This window comes from Diabrotica virgifera, chromosome 9 (assembly GCF_917563875.1).
Source record: "Diabrotica virgifera virgifera chromosome 9, PGI_DIABVI_V3a".
In the NCBI taxonomy this organism is placed as follows: Eukaryota; Metazoa; Arthropoda; class Insecta; order Coleoptera; family Chrysomelidae; genus Diabrotica; species Diabrotica virgifera.
The window spans coordinates 55,487,025-55,507,962 of record NC_065451.1 but is presented as its reverse complement, the minus strand read 5'-3'; the positions used below and the strand labels follow the sequence as shown (position 1 = coordinate 55,507,962).

The 20,938-nt window shown below is 32.1% G+C and overlaps 1 protein-coding gene across 1 annotated transcript in view; it reads left to right on the top strand.

Annotated features, from left to right (window-relative positions):
- The window catches only part of LOC126891721 (akirin), a 43,067-nt gene that overhangs the window by 14,551 nt on the left and 7,578 nt on the right, over positions 1-20,938 (top strand). Inside the window, exons 2-3 of the mRNA XM_050660986.1 lie at positions 11,069-11,226; positions 15,985-16,147. Of these exons, the coding sequence (XP_050516943.1) occupies positions 11,069-11,226; positions 15,985-16,147 (321 nt within the window). The remainder of the gene's footprint in view (positions 1-11,068; positions 11,227-15,984; positions 16,148-20,938) is intronic.

Below are 20,938 nucleotides of genomic sequence, written 5' to 3'. Positions count from 1 at the left end.
CTGCATATGCAGTAATTTCTCTTGGTAAGCGTAGTAATAATGTAGTCGTGTTTGTGAATGGGTTAACATTTATTGCTCTCTCTTCTTCTACATCATCAAGCCATCTATTTCTAGGCCTTCCTCGAAATTTGGGCCATAGTGGTGTCTAGTTAGTTATCCTTCTCAACATATCTGAGTGTGGGGGGTCTCTTTGTATGTTGTATCCATTTTAAGCGAAGAAATTTTATGTGTGTGGCTCTTATATTTTCCTTGAATTCTTCTTCAATTTTGGCATTTGTTTTCATTCTTTCCCCCACTCTTGTTGTAAGTTTTCAAATGACAGTTGCTAAAAGTTTGTTATTTAATTATTTGTTGCTTTGAAAACTGCAAAATAAGCAATGTTATTAATTTGAGTAAAGTTAAGTAGTATGCCGTGTTTTTTTGTTCGTTCAGAGTATAAGTCTTAAGATCAGATATCTGCACGCAATTTGTTAACATACCCTCATTCAGATCGATTCATCAATAATTAGTTTAAAAGTTACTTTATTTGTTTATCTCGGAAACCTTTTTTTGTAATAATCTGACAGATTCTATGCATACTAAATGAAAGTTTAAGTGTTAAAATATCATTATGTATCAAAAAATGTTCATAGAACCATTTTTATAGCCAAAAATCGCATTGCAAAATTACAGCTATTTTTAACCTATAAACAATTAAAAATATCATTTAAGCTATTCTTCCTAGATGAAATATTTTTCCATAGTTAAAATGTTAAAACACAAACCTGTACCACTATATTCTGTATTCTATATGATAAAATTGCTAGGTCTTTATCTTTGAAGTGAAACTATTTACTTGTTTAATTATTATTAACAAATTAGCTGAGAAAAAATTAATTCCTACGTTTTATCTTATCATCCCAAAAAAAATTCTATTTCTTTCAAATTTGTGTAAAAATTATCAGATCTTCGAATATGAAAGATTTTATCTGCTAGCAATAGTTTAAAAGTTATTGTGAATGTTCATAAATCAAAATTATCCATAATTTTACAGAAGAGTTTTGCATTATAATTTTTTTTAACCATGTTGGCAGGTTAAGTCTTAGAGTTAGCGTAGATTAACATATTTTTCAAACTTTAGGTGCAATAACAAGTTGAGTTGCTAGGGACTGAGATCGAAATTTGTTAATATCTGTTTTGACTTATTTTTTAAAATACTTGTTACCTACATCAGAAGAATTTGATACCACGAATGATTTTAAGGAACCAGCACCATTTTTGTTTTGTTTGCCAAATCTAACAACCTTGACAACTTTAATATCCTCTTAAGTAATCTCCTTGAAATTAGATGGTGAATAAGAAATAATTGTTCTTTGTTCATATACCTGCAGCTAAACTTGAATGAAAATATTAAATGCAATTATTTATCACAATATTCACAATGAAGCATTGGAACCACAAAGTTAATTTTGAATTATAGTTGAATAAAATATAAAATTATTTTGCCCATGGTTTATATGTGTATAATATGTATATGATTATTCTAAGATCCAATGTATTTTAATCAAATAAATGTAACCAAATAAAATGTGAAATTCTTAACCATTTCAGTCATCATATTCATTTAAATGAACATCAACTTTTAACCCCCAACCAGTGGCGGCTCGCGACCTCAGTATGTGGGTAGGCTACACATATACTTCGGGTAGGCGACAAAAAATATCCTACAATTTGTAATACATTTTGAGCCGTCTTGCAATACTAAATGTAATCTATGAGCACAACAATGTGTAAAAATTGCTTTTGGAGCATCTACTTTAATTTTTGATTGTAATCCGTTTAAAGAGCCAGCCATTACACTTGCACCATCGTAAAATTGAGCAATTTATTTATTTTTGTAATCATATGGCTCAAGCACGTTTGAAATTAAACTATATAGAGCGTCTGTAGATCTATTCTCGCTAACATCAAAAAACCCTAAAAATCTTTCTGTTACCTGACCAACTTTTTTAACAAAACGGATTGTTAAAGTACACTGTGATTTTTCGGTTATATCAGTAGTATCGTCCGCTAGTATAGAAAAAAATTGACTTTCATTAATTTCTGTTGAAATTTCATTTTTTACGTAATCGGCAAGGCAATCTATTAAATCATTTTGTATTGTTTTTGACAAACCCGTGAACACCCCTTCTATTTTTTTAACATGATCCTGCATTTCCTGATCGCGTTTAACTACTAAATTAAAAATTTCTTTAAAATTTCCCCATGTTTGAAGAATTATGGCTCTCATCACAACCGCGAAATGCAGGTTCTTGTTTTACTAACAGAATTGTAACATCAATTTCTTCAACTTCTTCAATCTTTTTCAACTTCTTCATTATATATCTTATTAGATAGAGAAATTTGTCCAGCTAAAGCACTGTCAATAGTTTGTTTATTTTTTTCTAACCATTTTAAACCTAAGCAATTGTTTAAATGTTCTTTCGAAGATTCATGTTTTTTTACACTAGCTGATAAATTTTTCAAATCTGAATATCCCTGACTCACCCAAACATTTTGCTTCAAATTTGAGAGCAACAGACAAGGCCAACAGAAAAGTGAATTTTTAAAATAACTTCCGCTTAGCCATTTATGATTTTCATACCATATTGTTTTAAACGATCTCGAAAATGGTCGATTGTCTTTTGTCTTATCTGTGGATAAAATTGTTAAATTTGGTAAAGGCCGGCCCATTGAAATAATTTCTGACCTTTCTTGATTTTGGCGCCTTGAATAAGGCGTCTCGATCAAACTGCATATTACATCGTTTAAAATATTCATATTCGATGACTAAAGTTTTTCCACCAATAAAACTCACACACCTACGTTTCAACAACGTCAAATATTACTTATTTTATTTTTGTATCAAATAATAATTTACTCTTCGAATAAATTGATAAGTTAACAATTAACCTCGCTTTAAATTTTTAATTATCTATAAATTCTAATAACACTTCTATCTATATCTATAAAATATAATGGACGACTGACAAATAAATATTTACAGATTTATTTGTCGTTAGTGAATTATTACTAAATTAATATAAAATTAAAATGCCCTTCAATAGACCGATCTCAAATTTACCTGTTTATTATTCAGTTTTCATAAACAAATTTAATTTGTCCTACCTAGTTTTATTCAATACTTAACCTACTAATAACAGCCAAAATCAAAAACAAAATCATTTAAAACAGTTTCACAAGACACAAGAGAAGCAACTGATAAAATTTTGGAGGTCCGGCTATAAGACTCTGTGCCTATGCGCCCTTTCAAAATCGTAGAATACGCGAGACGTGCAGCAGGCCTGCTCGCGTAAACAGAGAGATCGCACGTCAATTCGGTGTTGGCGTCGTTCTATTTCAGGCTACGTTTTCAAGTGCCTGACCCAGGAAGAATATAGAATCTTATACAGTAGTACTGATACTACAAGGAGCGTACAATAATTATAACCACGGAGAAAATTTTTTGGATATTTTTACAAATAATTTGGATAATTTTTGCTATTTTATTGTAGGTATTGTGTCAAAATTTATAAATTACAATTTTGAAATAAGTAATTATTTCTAATTTAATTATTATTATTATTTAATTTATTTAATTATTTAATTATTAGTAATTATTATTTCTGTACTAGGCATAACAATGTTTATGGGCAAAATTTGTTGTTTATAAATCTTTAAAAAAACATATTTCAACCTCCAAGTTTTAAATTTTTATCTTTGCAAACAAAAACTCATGACTGAAAGGGTTAACATTATACTCAGTTTGCTGATCCCAGTCCTAACTGTCTAGTAAATTTAAGGCAAGTTTCACCAATTATGGATGGTAGTCTATTTGACAAATAAAGTTATTTCGAGACAGACCGATATTTAGAGCTGACATTTAAACCTTCAACCAAAATTCGGCTTCAGGGATAACTAGATCGAAGGTTTCGCCGAAGATGGAATAATGAAACAATGAAATATAAAACGAGTTTTTATCTTATACATAATTTCAAATTTTTGTTTATCGCTTATCAGTTACAGTAAAACCAATTTGTCTGCAACCTTGAGAAGAAGAGATGACAGACATTCGCTAATGCGGTGCAAATGACCTTATGGGTTTTTGTTAACTCTGTTTACCTGTAACAAAAATATAATGCAAAATTTTGTGTAAAGTTTTATCATTTAACACGTTAATCGCCCAAATGAAGCGAAAAATATCCCACCACCAGGCCCAACTTAGTTTTTCTAGTAAATCATTAGGTTTCTACACTGGATATGATGTACTGGCTATTATAAAGTGCTAGGTTAAAAAAATTCTCTAAAAATATATTTTGAAAATGACGCCCTACTTATGGGTTTCAGATCCTCTGACGACCGAGCGCCGCGAAACCTGAATATCAGTTGTCATTTTTTTCGAATTCTAACAAGTCTGTGTGTGCTAAAATTGCAGATGTTTTGTTTAGTCTACAATCCATTCGTTGAAACTTGTCGGTACTCTAAGGAAAAGCAGAAAAAACAATCCAAATGATGTAGAGGCCAAAAAATAAATAAAGGACACCTTTACGCAAAGGAAAGTAATACAGAAGTACTAGTTTTAAAATGGCAGGATAAACGTGATATTCTTTGCCTAAGCACTATTCATACTGACAAACTACTAAATATACAAGAAGAGGAACAGACCTAGAAAATCCATCTCTTATAGTTGACTATAATTCATGTAAGTCATTCATAGATCTATCCGATCAGTTGAAATCATATTCTTCCCCTTTGTGTAAAGGGATTAAGTGGTATAGAAAACTTTTGAAATATTACTTGGCTTAGCAGTAGTAAACGCTTTTATAATATACAAAACGGTGACAAATGCCAAAATATCAAAACGGTTTTAGACAGAGCATTGCTCTAAGTATGTTACAAATCGATAAAGTAGATGTCCGGAGAGTGCCGGAAAATGATAACAGAAAGCATATTTCACATGAAGTTGCTTCAAAAGATCGTCGAAATTGTGTAGAATGTTACGCGAAAATAAGTGCTGAAGAAGGCAGAAAAACCGCTCAGAAGAAGGGGCCAAAATCAAAATTTTCATGTGGTGCATGTAATAAGTTTTATTGTTTGTTATGTTTTTTTGATGTTCACCATTATTCTGTATAATTGATATAATCTGTTGATCTGTTGTATAGTTGATCTGTATAAGTGTCAACAATAAACATATCTTTCGTTTTGGGAAGAAGAATAAAAACGGACATAGACCAATTAAAGTCGTTCTTTCCTCGGCTCGCGAAGTGCATCAAATCTTAAGAAACAAAGTTAAATTAGGCCAGACAAATAAAATATTTTTCCTATCTGATCAAACTCCCTATCAGAAAAAGCAACTCGATTCAGTGAAAAACGAACTTAGAGTGCGTCAACAGGCTGGTGAGCAGAACTTAACTATTAAATACTTCAACAATACACCGAAAATCTGTAAAAAAACTAAAACCGGGCAGCCCTATACTTTAATACCAAAATGTTAGAGGACTAAGAACTAAACTGTCTGACCTCAGCTTGAATGTCAGCAACTGTTCCTATGATATCATTATCTTAACTGAAACGTGGCTCACACCTGAAATTATGGATGCTGAACTTGGGCTTCTCAACTATAATATCTACAGAACCGACCGCTCTAAGGACTCCAGTGTCTTCAGTAGAGGTGGGGGAGTATTGATTGCCATTAAGAACTCAATTCCTTCTTGTCAAATTCAGTCTGATCCTTCGATTGAACAGTTGTTTGTTCTCTTTAATAACAAATCTATAATCGGTACAGTATATTTTCCACCTAAATCTATAGCTACTTTATACCAATCATACTTTGAACAGCTTATCACTATAAGCGAGCAATACGATAGAGCAAACCTTTTTCTATTGGGTGATTTTAATCTTCCATCTGCAGTTTGGGATGTCGATGATTATTGTTCCGTTGCTTCTCCTCAGCCTACAGCTACACAATCTGAAGCTGATTCTATTGAAACTATATCCAATATCTGTGCTTTTTTCAATCTCTTCCAGACCAACGAAATAACCAACGATAGAGGAGTTACACTTGATCTCATTTTATCTCCATTGGGTATTGATGTATTGAAGGCTATCGATACTTTAATTACAGTGGACACACATCATCCTCCGCTTGAATGCAGTTTGCCACTCAAAATCACAAATGATCATTCATCTGGTGAAGAGTATTATTATGACTTTGTTCATGCTGACTATGCAGCAATTCGTTCTTCTCTTGAAGCAATTAATTGGGATGGTGCACTTCAGAGAAAAGAGCTCTCTGACATGGTTTCTGTATTTTACGACATTTTTTATTCCATCATTGATCGTTTTGTTCCGCTAAAAAAAATCTGTGATAAGAAATTTCCATGCTGGTACTCCTCTGAGCTGAAGAAGTTGCTTCACGAGAAGAAATCAGCGCACAAGATATATAAGAGCACAAGGTGTCCAGAAAGTTATGCAGCATTTAGTAACTTAAGAACTAGATGTAAATTTTTATCAAGACAGTGTTATGCTGATTACATTCAACGTACCGAACATTCTATTGTTAATAACGTTAAATCCTTTTGGAAATTTGTAAGTAGTAAAAGGGAAAATAACGCTATACCTAATACAATGACTCTTGGAGATCGTACTGCCTTCAATGGAACTGATATTGCTAATCTTTTTGCTAACCAATTCTCTTCCGTCTATACTAACCAATCCTTACATCCGCATGTAACCCAGGTTTCACCTTTGGTTAATGTGTCTAATTATCACATTGAAATTTCAAAAATCTATGAAAAACTGTCTGAACTCAATACCAACAAAGGTCCTGGTCCTGATGGAATTCCTCCCACTTTCCTTAAAACATTCAGCTTCATTCTATCGCGCCCACTTTTTTATATATTTAATAAGTCTTTATTAACAGGGGAATTTCCAGACTACTGGAAAAATTCTTATGTCACTCCAATATATAAATCAGGTCGAAAATCGGATATAGGTAACTATCGTCCCATTTGTATTCTTAGTGCTATTCCTAAAGTTTTTGAGAGCATTATTTCCGATTATTTAAGTTATGACTTCTCGCCAATTATAGGGGCCCAACAATTTGGATTTACATCCAAAAAATCAGCAGAATTGGGTCTCATAACATATGTTGATTTTTTGACAGATGCTCTTGAGTGGGGTTTACAAGTTGACTCTGTGTATACTGACTTTTCCAAAGCTTTCGACAAAGTTAACCATGAGCTCTTGATTCATAAACTTTATTTATACGGAGTTGATGGCCTTATATTGAAGTGGCTCAAGAGCTATCTTACGCAAAGATCACAAATTGTTAGGATTAATCATCACTATTCTCATACCATCTCTGTTAGCTTAGGTGTACCACAAGGATCACACTTGGGACCTCTGTTGTTTAATATATTTATCAATGATCTAATACCCTGTTTCCAAGTAAGTGAAACTTTGTTATTCGCTGATGATTTAAAATGTTTTAAAATAATCACATGTGAGGCTGATTCACTTAGTCTACAAGGTGATATTGATCGCCTATCTAACTGGTTTATGCAAAATGGTATGTGTTTGAATGCATCCAAATGCCATATTCTTCGTTTCCACCGAACTCATCATCCAATCATCTTCGAATATAGTATAAATAATCTGACCTTACATTCTGCCTCTGAAACTAGGGATCTAGGTGTGATCCTTGACTCCGCCCTTAGCTATAAATCACACATTTCCAGTACAATACAGAAGTCTATGAAGATGCTTGGCTTTATAAAAAGAACCACCAGAGACTTTACAAACATCTCAGCTATTAAATCCCTTTATTTCTCCCTGGTTAGATCTCATTTCGATTACTGTTCCACAATTTGGTCCCCCTATTACTTTACTCATAAACTGAAACTTGAGGCTGTCCAACACAATTTTCTGAAATATACTGCCACTAAGATGCATGTATACTACGACTATTCTGTATTAGAGCGCATACTGAACTTACCTCCTCTTGAGGTACGCAGAAAACAAAGAGACTTAATAATTTTATTTAAAATTATCAACGGGCTGTGTAACTGCCCCGAGCTTCTCTCCAAAATATCTCTATTTGTCCCCAGTCGTTCGACTAGGCAGGTGCAAACCTTTCATGTCTCTTTTCATAGATTCAATTATTCTTACAACACATTTATTCCTAGAACTCTTCGATTAGCTAACTCATTAAATAACCTCGAAATTTTTAATATATCAGTTTCCCGCTTTAAAAACCATATTTCTTCCCTAACTTTTTAATATTTTCGGCCAGAGCTTTTGTATTGTGATTAGTGTCACATGACCTGTATGTATTAGATAACTCAAAACCGTTATACCTTGATTTAAGTGATATCTTTTGTTTGTAATTGTACTGACCTAATGTTATCTTATTCTTTTTTTTTTCTTTTTTGTAACTGTACTACTCATAGCATTATTTTTTCTCAAACCACTTTATGTTATATTATGATAATTTATGTTATATAATTGGTTAACATTAATGTTATATATAATTGTATAATTATGTTATATAATTTAGAACACTGTAACGTTTATATCTGAATAGGGCTTGCCCGTGAATAAATAAATAAATAAATAACTTTTTTGAAACATTTTTAATAATAGTAAACACAAAAAGTGCCGAGCTCATTCCCTAGTATTGCCTGCCAGGCCCCTTTGTAAACACTTTGATATAGATAAATGTGTTTCGAAGCACTGAAGTTGGGTTACAGACTATGATGTTAACGCTAGTAGTGAAGCTTGCCCTATGGATGTTGGGGCGTATACGACCACAGAATTTGAAACCCAAATGTCGGGTGTCATGGCGATTAACGTGTTAATATACACTGCGCGCCATTAAAAACAGGCCACCTAAAATTTTTGGCATTTTTTAATTTTTACGAATCATACCAGAAAGTGATTGTCATTAGATGTTTGTGTAATGTTTAAGAATGTGTTCTAAAGCAGTATGCAATTATTTTTTAAATAACAAATGTCAAAAAAATAACTTTCCAAAAGAATGATTTTATTGAAAAATAAAAAAAAAAATTAACATTGTACATTTTTTCTGTTTTCTTTATAAAAATTACAATTAAGTCGTGATTATTAATACTGTGTATTACCACCTCTATTGTGAATTACACTCCTCATTCGATTTGGCATTGAATTATTTATTTATTTATTTATTTATTTATATATATTTACGAGCAAAGCTCATTGCAGTAAAACATTACAGAAGATATGAAGAACTAACAAAATATTACAAATATACGTAAAATACAATAAGATACAATAAACACTACGACAATAAAGCAAGTCAAAAAGTAAAAATAACAGGTAAATATATATAAACACAAGTTTAAAATATTCAAGAACATAAAACTAGAGGGTGCAATCCTTTAGCGTTTTTAAAAATCGTGAACTATCTGCAAAGAAATCCACACAATTGGAGCAAGCATTTGCCTGTCTAGAAACCCTCGAGATGAAAGAATTTGCAGTGAAGTTAGTGAATTAATCAAATTCTGGATGTCGTTTTGAGGAAAAGCTTCCCATTTTTCCATGAGCGCCAACCGAGGCTGCTCACGATTTATTGGAGCAGGTATTCTGTTTCTTACCCTTCGTTTGAGTTGGTCCCAAACATGTTTAATCAGGTTCAAATCTGGACTTTGAGCCGGCCAGTTCATTTTTGGCACACCGACAGTTTCCAGGTATTGCGATACCATCCTGGCTATGTGTGGCCGCGCATTGTCTTGCATAAAAATAAAGTTTTCACCTACAAACCCAGCAAAAGGCATTACATGTTCGTCTAGAATTTCGGTAATGTATCGGTGAGCATTCAACACTCCTATCAATAAATACGAGATCAGTGCGGCCTTCGAATGAAATGCCTGCCCAAAACATTACCGAACGTCCTCTAAAGGCAACATGTACTCGTCAAACACAAGCAGCATATCATTCCCCACATCTTCTGTATGTTTTGATAAGACCATCTGAGCCATAAAGAACCATCCTGGACTCATCACTAAACAAAACATTTTGCCAATCTTCTATCGTCCAATGCTCGCGGTCTCTAGCAAACTGTAGTCAGAGTTGTCGATGTGCTGCTGTTAACAAAGGTCCTGTTGCTGGACAGCGAGCCCTTAGATCAAATTTCCTCAACTTTCTTCTCGCGGTAGAAGTGCTTAATGTCCACCCGTGAGCATTTTGAAAATGGTTTTGGATTGCTCTAGCCGTAAAGAACCGATTTTGCAAAGAAGTGCATTGTAAAGAACAGTCTTCTCTGGCATACAACGATTAACTCCAAGCTGTCTGGCCACTTCTCTTTGGCTTATTCCATTACCAATCAAAGTAACAGTTTGAACAGCTCTAGCAAATTTCTCAGCCATAGTTTTAAATTTAAAAAATGCACAAGTTTACTCTTAGAACAACTGTACTCTAGTGAAAGGTTTTTGAAAAACAGAATAGCCATATTTCAAGAAAAATAAGGTACAAACAACACATGCATTATCCGAAGTCGTAAAACTGATATCAATTTTGCAAACTTATTACCCTTAATTGACCTGTCGGCACATTTTGTCGGTACCTAAAAGATGCTAAAAGTGTTTCTGCATTGTGGGAATTTAGTTACAATAGAATAAATTGTATAAACTTAAAGTTATTGAAAAATTCTTACAAAATTCTAGGTGGCCTCTTTTTCATGAAGCTTAGTGTATTTTTAGTCACCAAGGTAACCTACAGACCGAACTTCGGCATCTGCTTCAGCCAAAAAAAAACACATTTGGCCAGTCTCTAAAGTCATTTTACTAATAAAACTGATACATCTATGTTCACCAGCGTCAAATAAAACTTATTCTATGACTAACCTCAAAATAAGTTATTTATTCATTATTTGCCAAATAAATATTTATTCTTGGAATAAATTGACAAGTTCTCACAGCTATCAAACAATGATTCTATTTGATTTATGTCTATTATCTTTTGACAACTTGACTTTTAAAAATGTATTTTAATTTTTTTATTTGGTTTGTTACAGAAAACTTAATCGACAATCTAAAAACAGAAATCAAAAGATTGCAGAAGAGAAAACAACTACAGTACAACTGCATGGAAACATCAGATGGAAGCAGTTCAGGTGGAGAATCATCTGAATCTCCGTCTAGATCAGAGAAGCCATTATTTACTTTTAGACAGGTAATTATTTTTCTCCATGTATTATTTTTTATAGAGTAAAATTTTCATTATATTCAGTTAGGTTGGTATGCTTTCCATCAGGTGTTTTATTTGGAAATAAAGCCACAATTTAAGTTTAAAATTCAATATCTGGGATTAGCGAATTTTCTCTTAAGGGAGCATAATTGAAGGGTCAGGGGGAAAAATGATGAATGTCTATCTGCAAGCATTTTCGGTAAAATGAGAAACAAAGTTACATATTCATTGTTTTCCCCCTTGCGTCCAATCTTGTGACGTGATTTTAAGACGGTTATCATCTTTATTTCCCCTAGGCCATTCACAGGTTTTTAGTACTCTTTCTAAGCTAAGATATTGCACAAAAATCGCTAAATGTCCAAAAATTGACATTCATTGTTTTTCCCTCTGACCTTTTAATTTGATACAGACTTGATAAAAATCACAGAATACTTGAAAATGACAACTATGAGCTGTACTGGAACTGTATTAAATAGTGTGATGTTATGCCTTCTGGTCCCAATTAATTAAAACTCAGGTTTTCCGATAACATTATATTTAATTCGAAGCCGATGATTCACTACATAAGTTGTTTACAATATTAACTTGACCTATCCTATACGTGAATACCTTCCAACTACATCGATAATCATAATACTCTTTCTCGACCGAGTTAATGTTTATATACACATTTAAATAATAACAAAACATGACAATTCAATGTTACTTGCGGTTATTGATACAAGAACAGATACTACATGGATTAATGACTTTGAATGAGTTTTAAACATCTTTTGTACAGGGTGATATTATAATACCATACCTCCCCGTTTTGTTAAAATTACATATTTTTAAAATGTGATGCTCCTCTTTCCCTTTTACAAAAATGTTTATGGTTACCTAATACGATTTTCAAAAATTAAATTTCCTAACTATCCTAACTAACTGTAACATGGTACGTTTCAGAGTTTTTTTTTAATCCTAAAAATTGTTTATTATTATCACTAATTCACTTTCTGTTCCGTCTTGCTTTTTAGTCTTTTCTCCATTCACAAAACAGTGTCCACATAAAAACAGTGACTAAACCTATCGGGATTTTTAATATAGTCTTTTAGTGCCTATATGCATCTCCTACAAGCAGGGGAATAATCTAATCTACCTAACTAAAAATCTCGTATCTACCTAAAAGTCCTAAGCTAAGCTAATATTACTCGAATAAGTAAAAAAAATGTATCCTTTACTCTATTAATAATTCCTATTTCAGTCTTCTTTTGATTTATTTATATATGTCTTAGTAACTTTAAAATATTGTACCTATAATAAAAATGTAATCTCTCTAAAAACTTCTAATATTTCTCTAAAAAACTTCTAATAACTCTTGTAGCTAAAATAAGATTTAATCTCTCTAAAAACTTACTTTTTGTGTCCCTTTGCTTACTATCTACTAACACTTATTGTAAGATATTGTCTATCCTTAATTCAAACACTTCCATTTTCCGCGAAAATTTAACCTGAATTCATTATCTACATTTAAAAATAAGTTATTTATAATTTACGTTACTTTAGAGAAAACAAAAATTTACAACTTTAATTCTTAGACATAATTCAATGATTAGCTACTTATTTGCTTAGTATCTTCTTAATTTTGCTTCTTTTCTTGCAATTTTTATGTGTCTTCTTTCATTTTTCCCACATATTTTACTAAAAATTCTCTTTTTTCTTTCTTTTCTTCTTGTCTGGTACTACAACTCATATAATTAATTTTTCTTCATATAATAGCACTTCTACAGTGTATATAATTCATCTTCATATACATATTTCATATAACAATCATATATCATTTATCTCATATATCATTTCATATAACATCATAATCATCACTTCATATACTAGCTCCGATACCTTTGTTTTACCTTAATAAAAGAGGTTTCACTCGGATGTCTTAGTTCTCCGCCAATATTAACCCGAATTTTCGCCCTGATCTGTACACACCATTAAGGTGGTATAGTTAACTCAAAACACGAAATAGGTATTTTATGCGGTTCAAATTCTTCTAAAAATATCACAACCTCAGTCCCTTGCTTTGAGGCCGTTGTTTATTCACGAATAATCATGAATAAAATAGGTACCCTTCAAAACACAGTGGGTCTCTAATAAGCGTTCAAGCTTCTATAAATCATTAGTACCTTCCTAATTTGACAAGAGCAGTGGGTTTCTTATTGTCTCTAGTTGCCTCATAATATTTAGCTTATAATATTGTTAGTTCTTCTTCTTATCTATATAGTCCTCCAGATTCTTTATCTCGACTCTTCAGGTCGGTTCGTTAAAAATATATCTCTTGCTTATAGCAATGTTTGTCTTAAAGCTCTTATATCAACGTATGTCATCACTAATCATTATTCATTAAAAAAATATCATTTATCACTCAAAAAAATATTAATTCAGGTTCATCTCATACAAAATTTAACACAAAATCGATTAAAATGTATCTATAGAATCAATAAATATCAATAATAAAAACAACTGGCTAATAAAAATTCAATAATAGTATACATATTCGTCAATAAAAAAATAGCATATGCAAAAGTTAGATAAAAATATTCAAAATAAGTTTATATCTCAAACTTCGATAGAAATTTTTGGAAAAAATTCGATATTCCATACAATATTTAAAAATAACCGTACTAAAAATCGAAATCGGATAGATTTTTCAAATAAATTCAATAAAAATTCAAAATTCAGTAAAAATTCAATAATAACATATATAATAAACTTTGATAAAAATATTCAATTCAAAAAATCACTTCATGTTTCAAAATTCATAAAAAAAAAATCGATACTTCATAAATTATTCAAAAATCAGCAAAGATAAATATTCAATGTTCAATAATAATATAAAAACGAGGGAAGCATTTTTAATAAAGATAGACATTCTTACTTACATTTTATCACTTTGTCTTTGCACTGTCGCTCACTGGGTTGACCGTCTCACAATACGGGCAGTATTGGATCGTCGGTTCCTGGTCCATTTTCGCCGTCTCCATTTCCAAGCTGGTGCCGCCATCTCTGCTCCTTTCAGAAGACCTCCTCTAGTCTGCAGGATCAGCCATGTATTAAATAGTGTGATGTTATGCCTTCTGGTCCCAATTAATTAAAACTCAGGTTTTCCGATAACATTATATTTAATTCGAAGCCGATGATTCACTACATAAGTTGTTTACAATATTAACTTGACCTATCCTATACGTGAATACCTTCCAACTACATCGATAATCATAATACTCTTTCTCGACCGAGTTAATGTTTATATACACATTTAAATAATAACAAAACATGACAATTCAATGTTACTTGCGGTTATTGATACAAGAACAGATACTACATGGATTAATGACTTTGAATGAGTTTTAAACATCTTTTGTACAGGGTGATATTATAATACCATAGAACCGTACTGTGGTCACAGACATAATAGAGCAGATCTCATACTATTTAATAATCTAAAATCTCAAAACCCACTACACCGGAGGGACAGCAGAAGTTCAGATACAATTAGTGTCTCTTTGTAAAGACAATGAAGTCGACTTTACTAAGTAAGGCATTTAAGCTAAATAAAAAAAATACATAACAAAAATAATCTGTGTTAAAAATACAAGTACATAGATCTGAAAATACAAATAAGGAGACTATAAAGAATTACTGTGTATACTATCTACTAATGGTGTTTGGATCCCTTAATTTGCTAGATTATTAGAATTAAAATTTGTCAGCAGTTTCGTCAGTTATTTCATTCATCTTTTTACTGTCACTTTTATAACTTGTGGCATTTGATATTTCTCTCTTTCTATTTACTGAAAAATTTCTACTTTTGTTGCACTTTGCTGATACTTTTTGTTTTGATTGGTATAAAGTGGGCTTTATACCAACTAGGAATTCACCAAAAGATTCAAGTTATGTTCATGGTTAAATAAATTATATGTACTTATTCATTAAGTTCTTTGTCATTAAATTCGTGCATATCTTAGAAATAAAAGTTTGTTTGACTTCAAATAAAATTTTAGGTCAAGTGTCATTATTTTCATTAGTACTAATGATTTTATTTTTGGATATTATTTGTTATTGTTTGTTTGAGAGAATAAACTGTATATTTATTTTCTGTTTTTTATTATATTATGAATAATTATCAGACAATTATATCAGATATAATAATTATCAGAAATATTATCAGACAATTATTTTCCTTTGTGTCTACATATGCAGTCGTGTCTGTGAATGGGCTGAGTATTAAGTCAAGTAATATGGTATTAAATCACAATTATTATTGGTTTAATGAAAATTACATTTTTAATTTAATGTTTTGATTTCCACTCTGGAAAGCGATCTCAAAAAAGATTACTCTAAAAAATTCTTGGGGATGTATAACTTAATTTTATTAGGTTATGTGATACTTTGTTGGTACATAATATCATGTACTGTATTCCCTACTGCGATTTTTGATCCCTCAGATAGATCAGGTGTCTTGTTTTTCAAACAAGGTCTAAATTTGCCTGGCTTTAATTCTTTCCTTTTTATAAACAAGGTAAATCACTAGCCATCATCATAATATGGCTGTCCTTGTTCGATATATGCTGTTGTCAATGGACAAGCAGCTTAAGTTCCTCGTTTTAGTTTCTGTGACCTAATATAGAAAATATTTCCTGAATAATGTCATACTTATGCAAAGATTAAGCAGATGGACTATATTTGTACTCTGATGATTTCCAGGTGGGCATGATATGCGAGCGTATGCTTAGAGAACGTGAAGTAGAAATTAGAGAAGAATATGACAATGTTTTAACAGCCAAGCTATCCGAGCAGTATGATGCCTTCGTTAAATTTACCTATGATCAAATCCATAGAAATTATACCAATACAGCAGTACCAAGTTGTAAGTATATAAATTTTATTTAGCAATATTACCCATAAGTAAAAACGTTTTTTCAAATTTATGTTAGAAAAAAATAAAATTTTTAAATCTTCATCATTATTGGCTTTAAAACCCGTGGTGGGTCTTGACCTGTTCCAGAATCAGCTTCCATTCCTTTCTATCCTTAGCCTTGATTTTCAGTGTTGGTTTTTATGACACTTAAAAAAATTAAATATTTCTTAATACACTGTTACAATTGAAACGATTTAGTCGCCAATTATGGATCCAGCATTTAAGGTTTTCACTTTTGATATTAAATTCGTATTCAGAAAGTCAAAAACCGTATAGTACACTCTAATTGTTCTAAATTTTGCTAGCTTTGCTGTTCTAGATTTTGATCTTCTGTTTAGAATACTCATCATAATTTTTGACATCATAATTCATATTCAGCGAGTAGTATAGTATAGTTGATCCAAAAGATGGCATAACCCAGACATCCAAAGTGAAAGTTATCCTTCTTCAACACCAAATTGTTCTATATGGTCCACACAATGTCCAGAAAAAAGTCACACCATTTTGAGTGTCGGTTTGGGGGGGAGAGGGGGAGAAATCGGTAAATTCGTAGTTTTTTAAGTTTTTCGCCAATATTTCTAAAACTATGCGGTTTAGCATGAACAACCCTCTCAACAAAATTGTTCTACATTAAATTTGAAATAAAACGGCCCTATGCATAATCTTTCTAAAATGAATGGTTCCAAAGTTACGGAGGCAGTATTGTATAACTGATCCAAAAAAAGGCCTAACCCAAACATCCAAAGTAAAAGTTTTCCTTCAACACCAAAATGTTCTATATGGTCCACATATTGTTCAGTAAAAAGTTACACCATTTTGAGTGTCCGGTTTGGGAGGGAGATGGGAGAGAATCCGGTAAATTAGTAGTTTTTTTACGTTTTTCGTCAATATTTCTAAAACTATGCTTTAGCGTAAACAATGTTATATACAAAAATGTTCTACGTGAAATTTAAAATAAAAAATGTTCTATACATAATTGTCATAAAATCAACGGTTCCAGAGTTACGGAGGGTGAAACGTCAAGGTTTTCGATACCTTTTATATTTTTTGGGCAATATTTTTGATATAACTATACCAAAAACCCAGATATCCAAAGTGAAAGTTATCCTCCAACACCAAATTGTTCTATATGGTCCACATAATGTTCAGAAAAAAGTCACACCATTTTGAGCGTCGGATTTTGGGGGGAGAGGGGGGAGACCTCCACTTTGCACCCTCTGTAACTCTGGAACTGTTGATTTTATAACAATTATGTATACAACCTTTTTTGTTTTAAATTTTATGTAGAACATTCACACACACAACACTCTCAAATACAAGTGGAACAATTTGTCATGCCATGTTTTTGCTGAATTTAAGAGATTTTTGTTAAGTAAATAAACTTTATTTTATATGTAAATTTGCAGAAAAATCAAAGTGATTCAGTGATTTACCTTGTTTTGCTGAACCTGTGTTTGTTGTGCAATTAATTGACTAAATTGTGTTATAAATCCACAGTAAGTTGTTAATGAGCTGTTTTTGCTTCCTTCTTTTTTGCTGACATCAATTAGTAGAGGCTAATTTAACTTGTTTCCAAATATAAGTTGGTTTTTAATAAGCCTTATAGTCCAGGAATTTAGTTCAAAGTATTATCATGAATGGAAATTGTGGAAATTGTCAAAATCCTGTGGGAGATAAATCTGTAGTGTGCGACAGCTGTCACATAATATTGCATAATACTGAAGAGTGCACCAGTCTCAGTGCCAGTGAGTTACGTGCAGTGGTTCTGCAGAAGAGATCTTTATACTTTTTCTGTACTGACTGTAGGCTTGCGTTTAAAAATGTGCCAAATCTTGTGAGGCAGATTGAAGCTCTTAAGGCAGAAGTTGGGCAAATGAAAGTGGAAATTCAAAATCTAAAAGAAGAGAGGTCAAATCTTAGTGCCGAAGAAGTGATTACAGAAATACAGGAGAGGCAAAAACGAGCAAATAATCTCATGATTTTTAATTTTCCAGAAACAAATCATAACTCTGATGTTCAAGAAGTTAAGAGTTTCATAACTCAAATCGTAGATAACCCATCCAGCGTTGAAGTTAAAAAAATAATCCGAGTGGGTAAGAAAAATAAAAATGGCAATCGACCACTAAAACTAACACTATCTTCTGCTCAAGAAGCTTTTATGGTGTTTAAAAATAGACACAATACCAACAAAGACAAAAAAATCTTTATAAGTCTCGATCAAACTCAAATGCAACGTGAGCTTTTTAGTAAAACTCGAAGTGAATTATTAAAGAGACAAGACCAAGGTGAACTTAATTTAACCATTAAATATTTTAACAATATACCCAAAATTGTTCAAAAAAACTAAGTCAGTCTCCACGTGGCACGCCTCATAATAACTTAAATGTTTATTACCAAAATACAAATGGGCTTCGAACTAAACTTCAGACTCTCTTATTAAATATTTCACATTGTTCCTATGATGTAATTATTCTAACTGAGACTTGGCTGACTGCTGATTTTCTAGACTCTGAACTTGGTATGGAGAGTTACATTGTGTACCGAAAAGATAGATCAAGTGAAACTAGCATCCACACTAGGGGTGGCGGTGTTTTGATTGCGGTCAGGAAGTCAATCTCGAGTGCCCTATTTGTAAGCAGCAGTAATATTGAACAGGTGTTTATTACTATTGGCAGTGGTCAGTCTATGGCAATATTTGGAACTGTCTATATTCCACCCAAAGCGGAACCAGCTGTATATACCGAATTCAGTGAAAGTGTTGATGAAGTTAGTGAGAAGTATCCAGCTTCCAAACTATTTTTGTTCGGAGACTTTAATCTGCCAAACATTATGTGGTCTAATGATGAACTGTCTTCCAATGTTACTTTTAGTCAATATTGTACTCCTAATGAAACTCAATCTGCTTGGATATTGTCAAATCTATGTAATTTTCACAATTTATTTCAAATCAACACAATATCCAATTCTCGTGTGGTTTTATTGGACTTGATATTTGCTAATGACAGTTCTATTCAAGTTATAGCTTCTGATGAGGAAATAGTTCCATTAGATAGGCATCATCCTGCCTTGAACATTGCCATAAAAGATTTTCTTTGTAGTAATGGCTGCTCAACAAACCTGAACAGCTCTTATTATTTGGATTTTAATAACACTGATTTTAACGCCTTGAATGATTACCTTTCTTGTGTTAACTGGGATCAAATTCTTGAAAATCAAAGTCTAGATAAAATGTTAAATACATTCTATGAAGTCATGTACTGTGCTTTTGAAATTTTTGTGCCAAAAAAAATAATGTCAACAAAAAAGTTTCCAAAATGGTTCTCGCCAGAACTAAAGAAACTAGTAATTGAAAAGAAGTTATCACATTTAAAATTTAAAGTTAGTTCCTCTCTAAATGATTATAATGCATTCTCGAGCCTTAGAAGTAAATGTAAAGCTCTAACAAAAACTTGTCATAATAACTTTATAGAAAAAACTGAGAATTCCATTCATAGTAACATTAAATCGTTTTGGTCATTCATAAATTCAAAACGAACGAGGACAGGTTTACCAAATGAAATGTCTTTGAACAATATCACTTATACAACTCCAAGTGATATTGCAAATGCTTTTGCATTATATTTCTCATCAGTTTATTCTGAGAAAGTAATCAGTAAACGTGTTTTACCTCCCACCACCAATATAACGATTAATTCATGTAATATTACAATATCTCAAGTATATGAAAGGATGATGGCGTTAGATGTGTACAGAGGTGCTGGTCCTGACAAAATACCTCCTATAGTTTTGAAGAAATGCAGTTTTATTTTGGCCAGACCATTGTGGAAAATTTTTAATTCTTCATTGTATACTGGTTACTTTCCTGATTCATGGAAATTAAGTTTTTTAACGCCAATACATAAAGCTGGTAGTAGATCTGACATTACAAATTATAGACCGATTTCTATATTAAGTACCATTCCTAAGTTATTTGAAAGCTTAGTGTCCGACTGCCTCTCGGTATGTTTCAAATTGTTTCCAGTAGATGAGCAATATGGTTTTCAGAAACACAAATCATCGGAATTAAATCTTCTTTGCTATTTGAATGCGTTGTCAAGTGCTTTGGAGGGTGGGTATCAAATTGATTCAATTTATACAGACTTCTCCAAGGCATTTGACAGGGTAAATCATAACATCCTATTGTCTAAATTGGAAGCTGCTGGAGTAGATGGGAAACTGCTTGAATGGCTGGAAAGCTACCTAATAGGAAGGCGCCAAGCAGTAAGGATCCAGGATTGTCTATCTCAGGATGTAGTTGTCAGTTCTGGGGTCCCTCAGGGTTCACATCTGGGTCCGCTATTATTTATTATATTTATAAATGATATTGCAGATATAAACTGTGATAAGCTTTTGTTTGCGGATGATTTAAAAATCTTTTCGAAAATATCTAGTCCTGACGATTGCGAAAATCTGCAATTTCAATTAAATAAAATACAGAATTGGTGTAAAGAAAATGAAATGGAGCTAAATGTCAAAAAGTGTCATAAAATTAGTTTTTATCAAGGTAGAACGTGTATTCCGTTTGAATATAAACTTGATAACACACCACTAGATTGTGTTAATACAATAAGAGATCTTGGAATACTGTTTGACAAATCGCTAAAATTCGCAGATCATATTGATTCTATTATTTCAAAGGCTTTACAGATGCTTGGCTTCATGAAACGAAACTGCTATGATTTTAAAAGTCCCAATACCCTA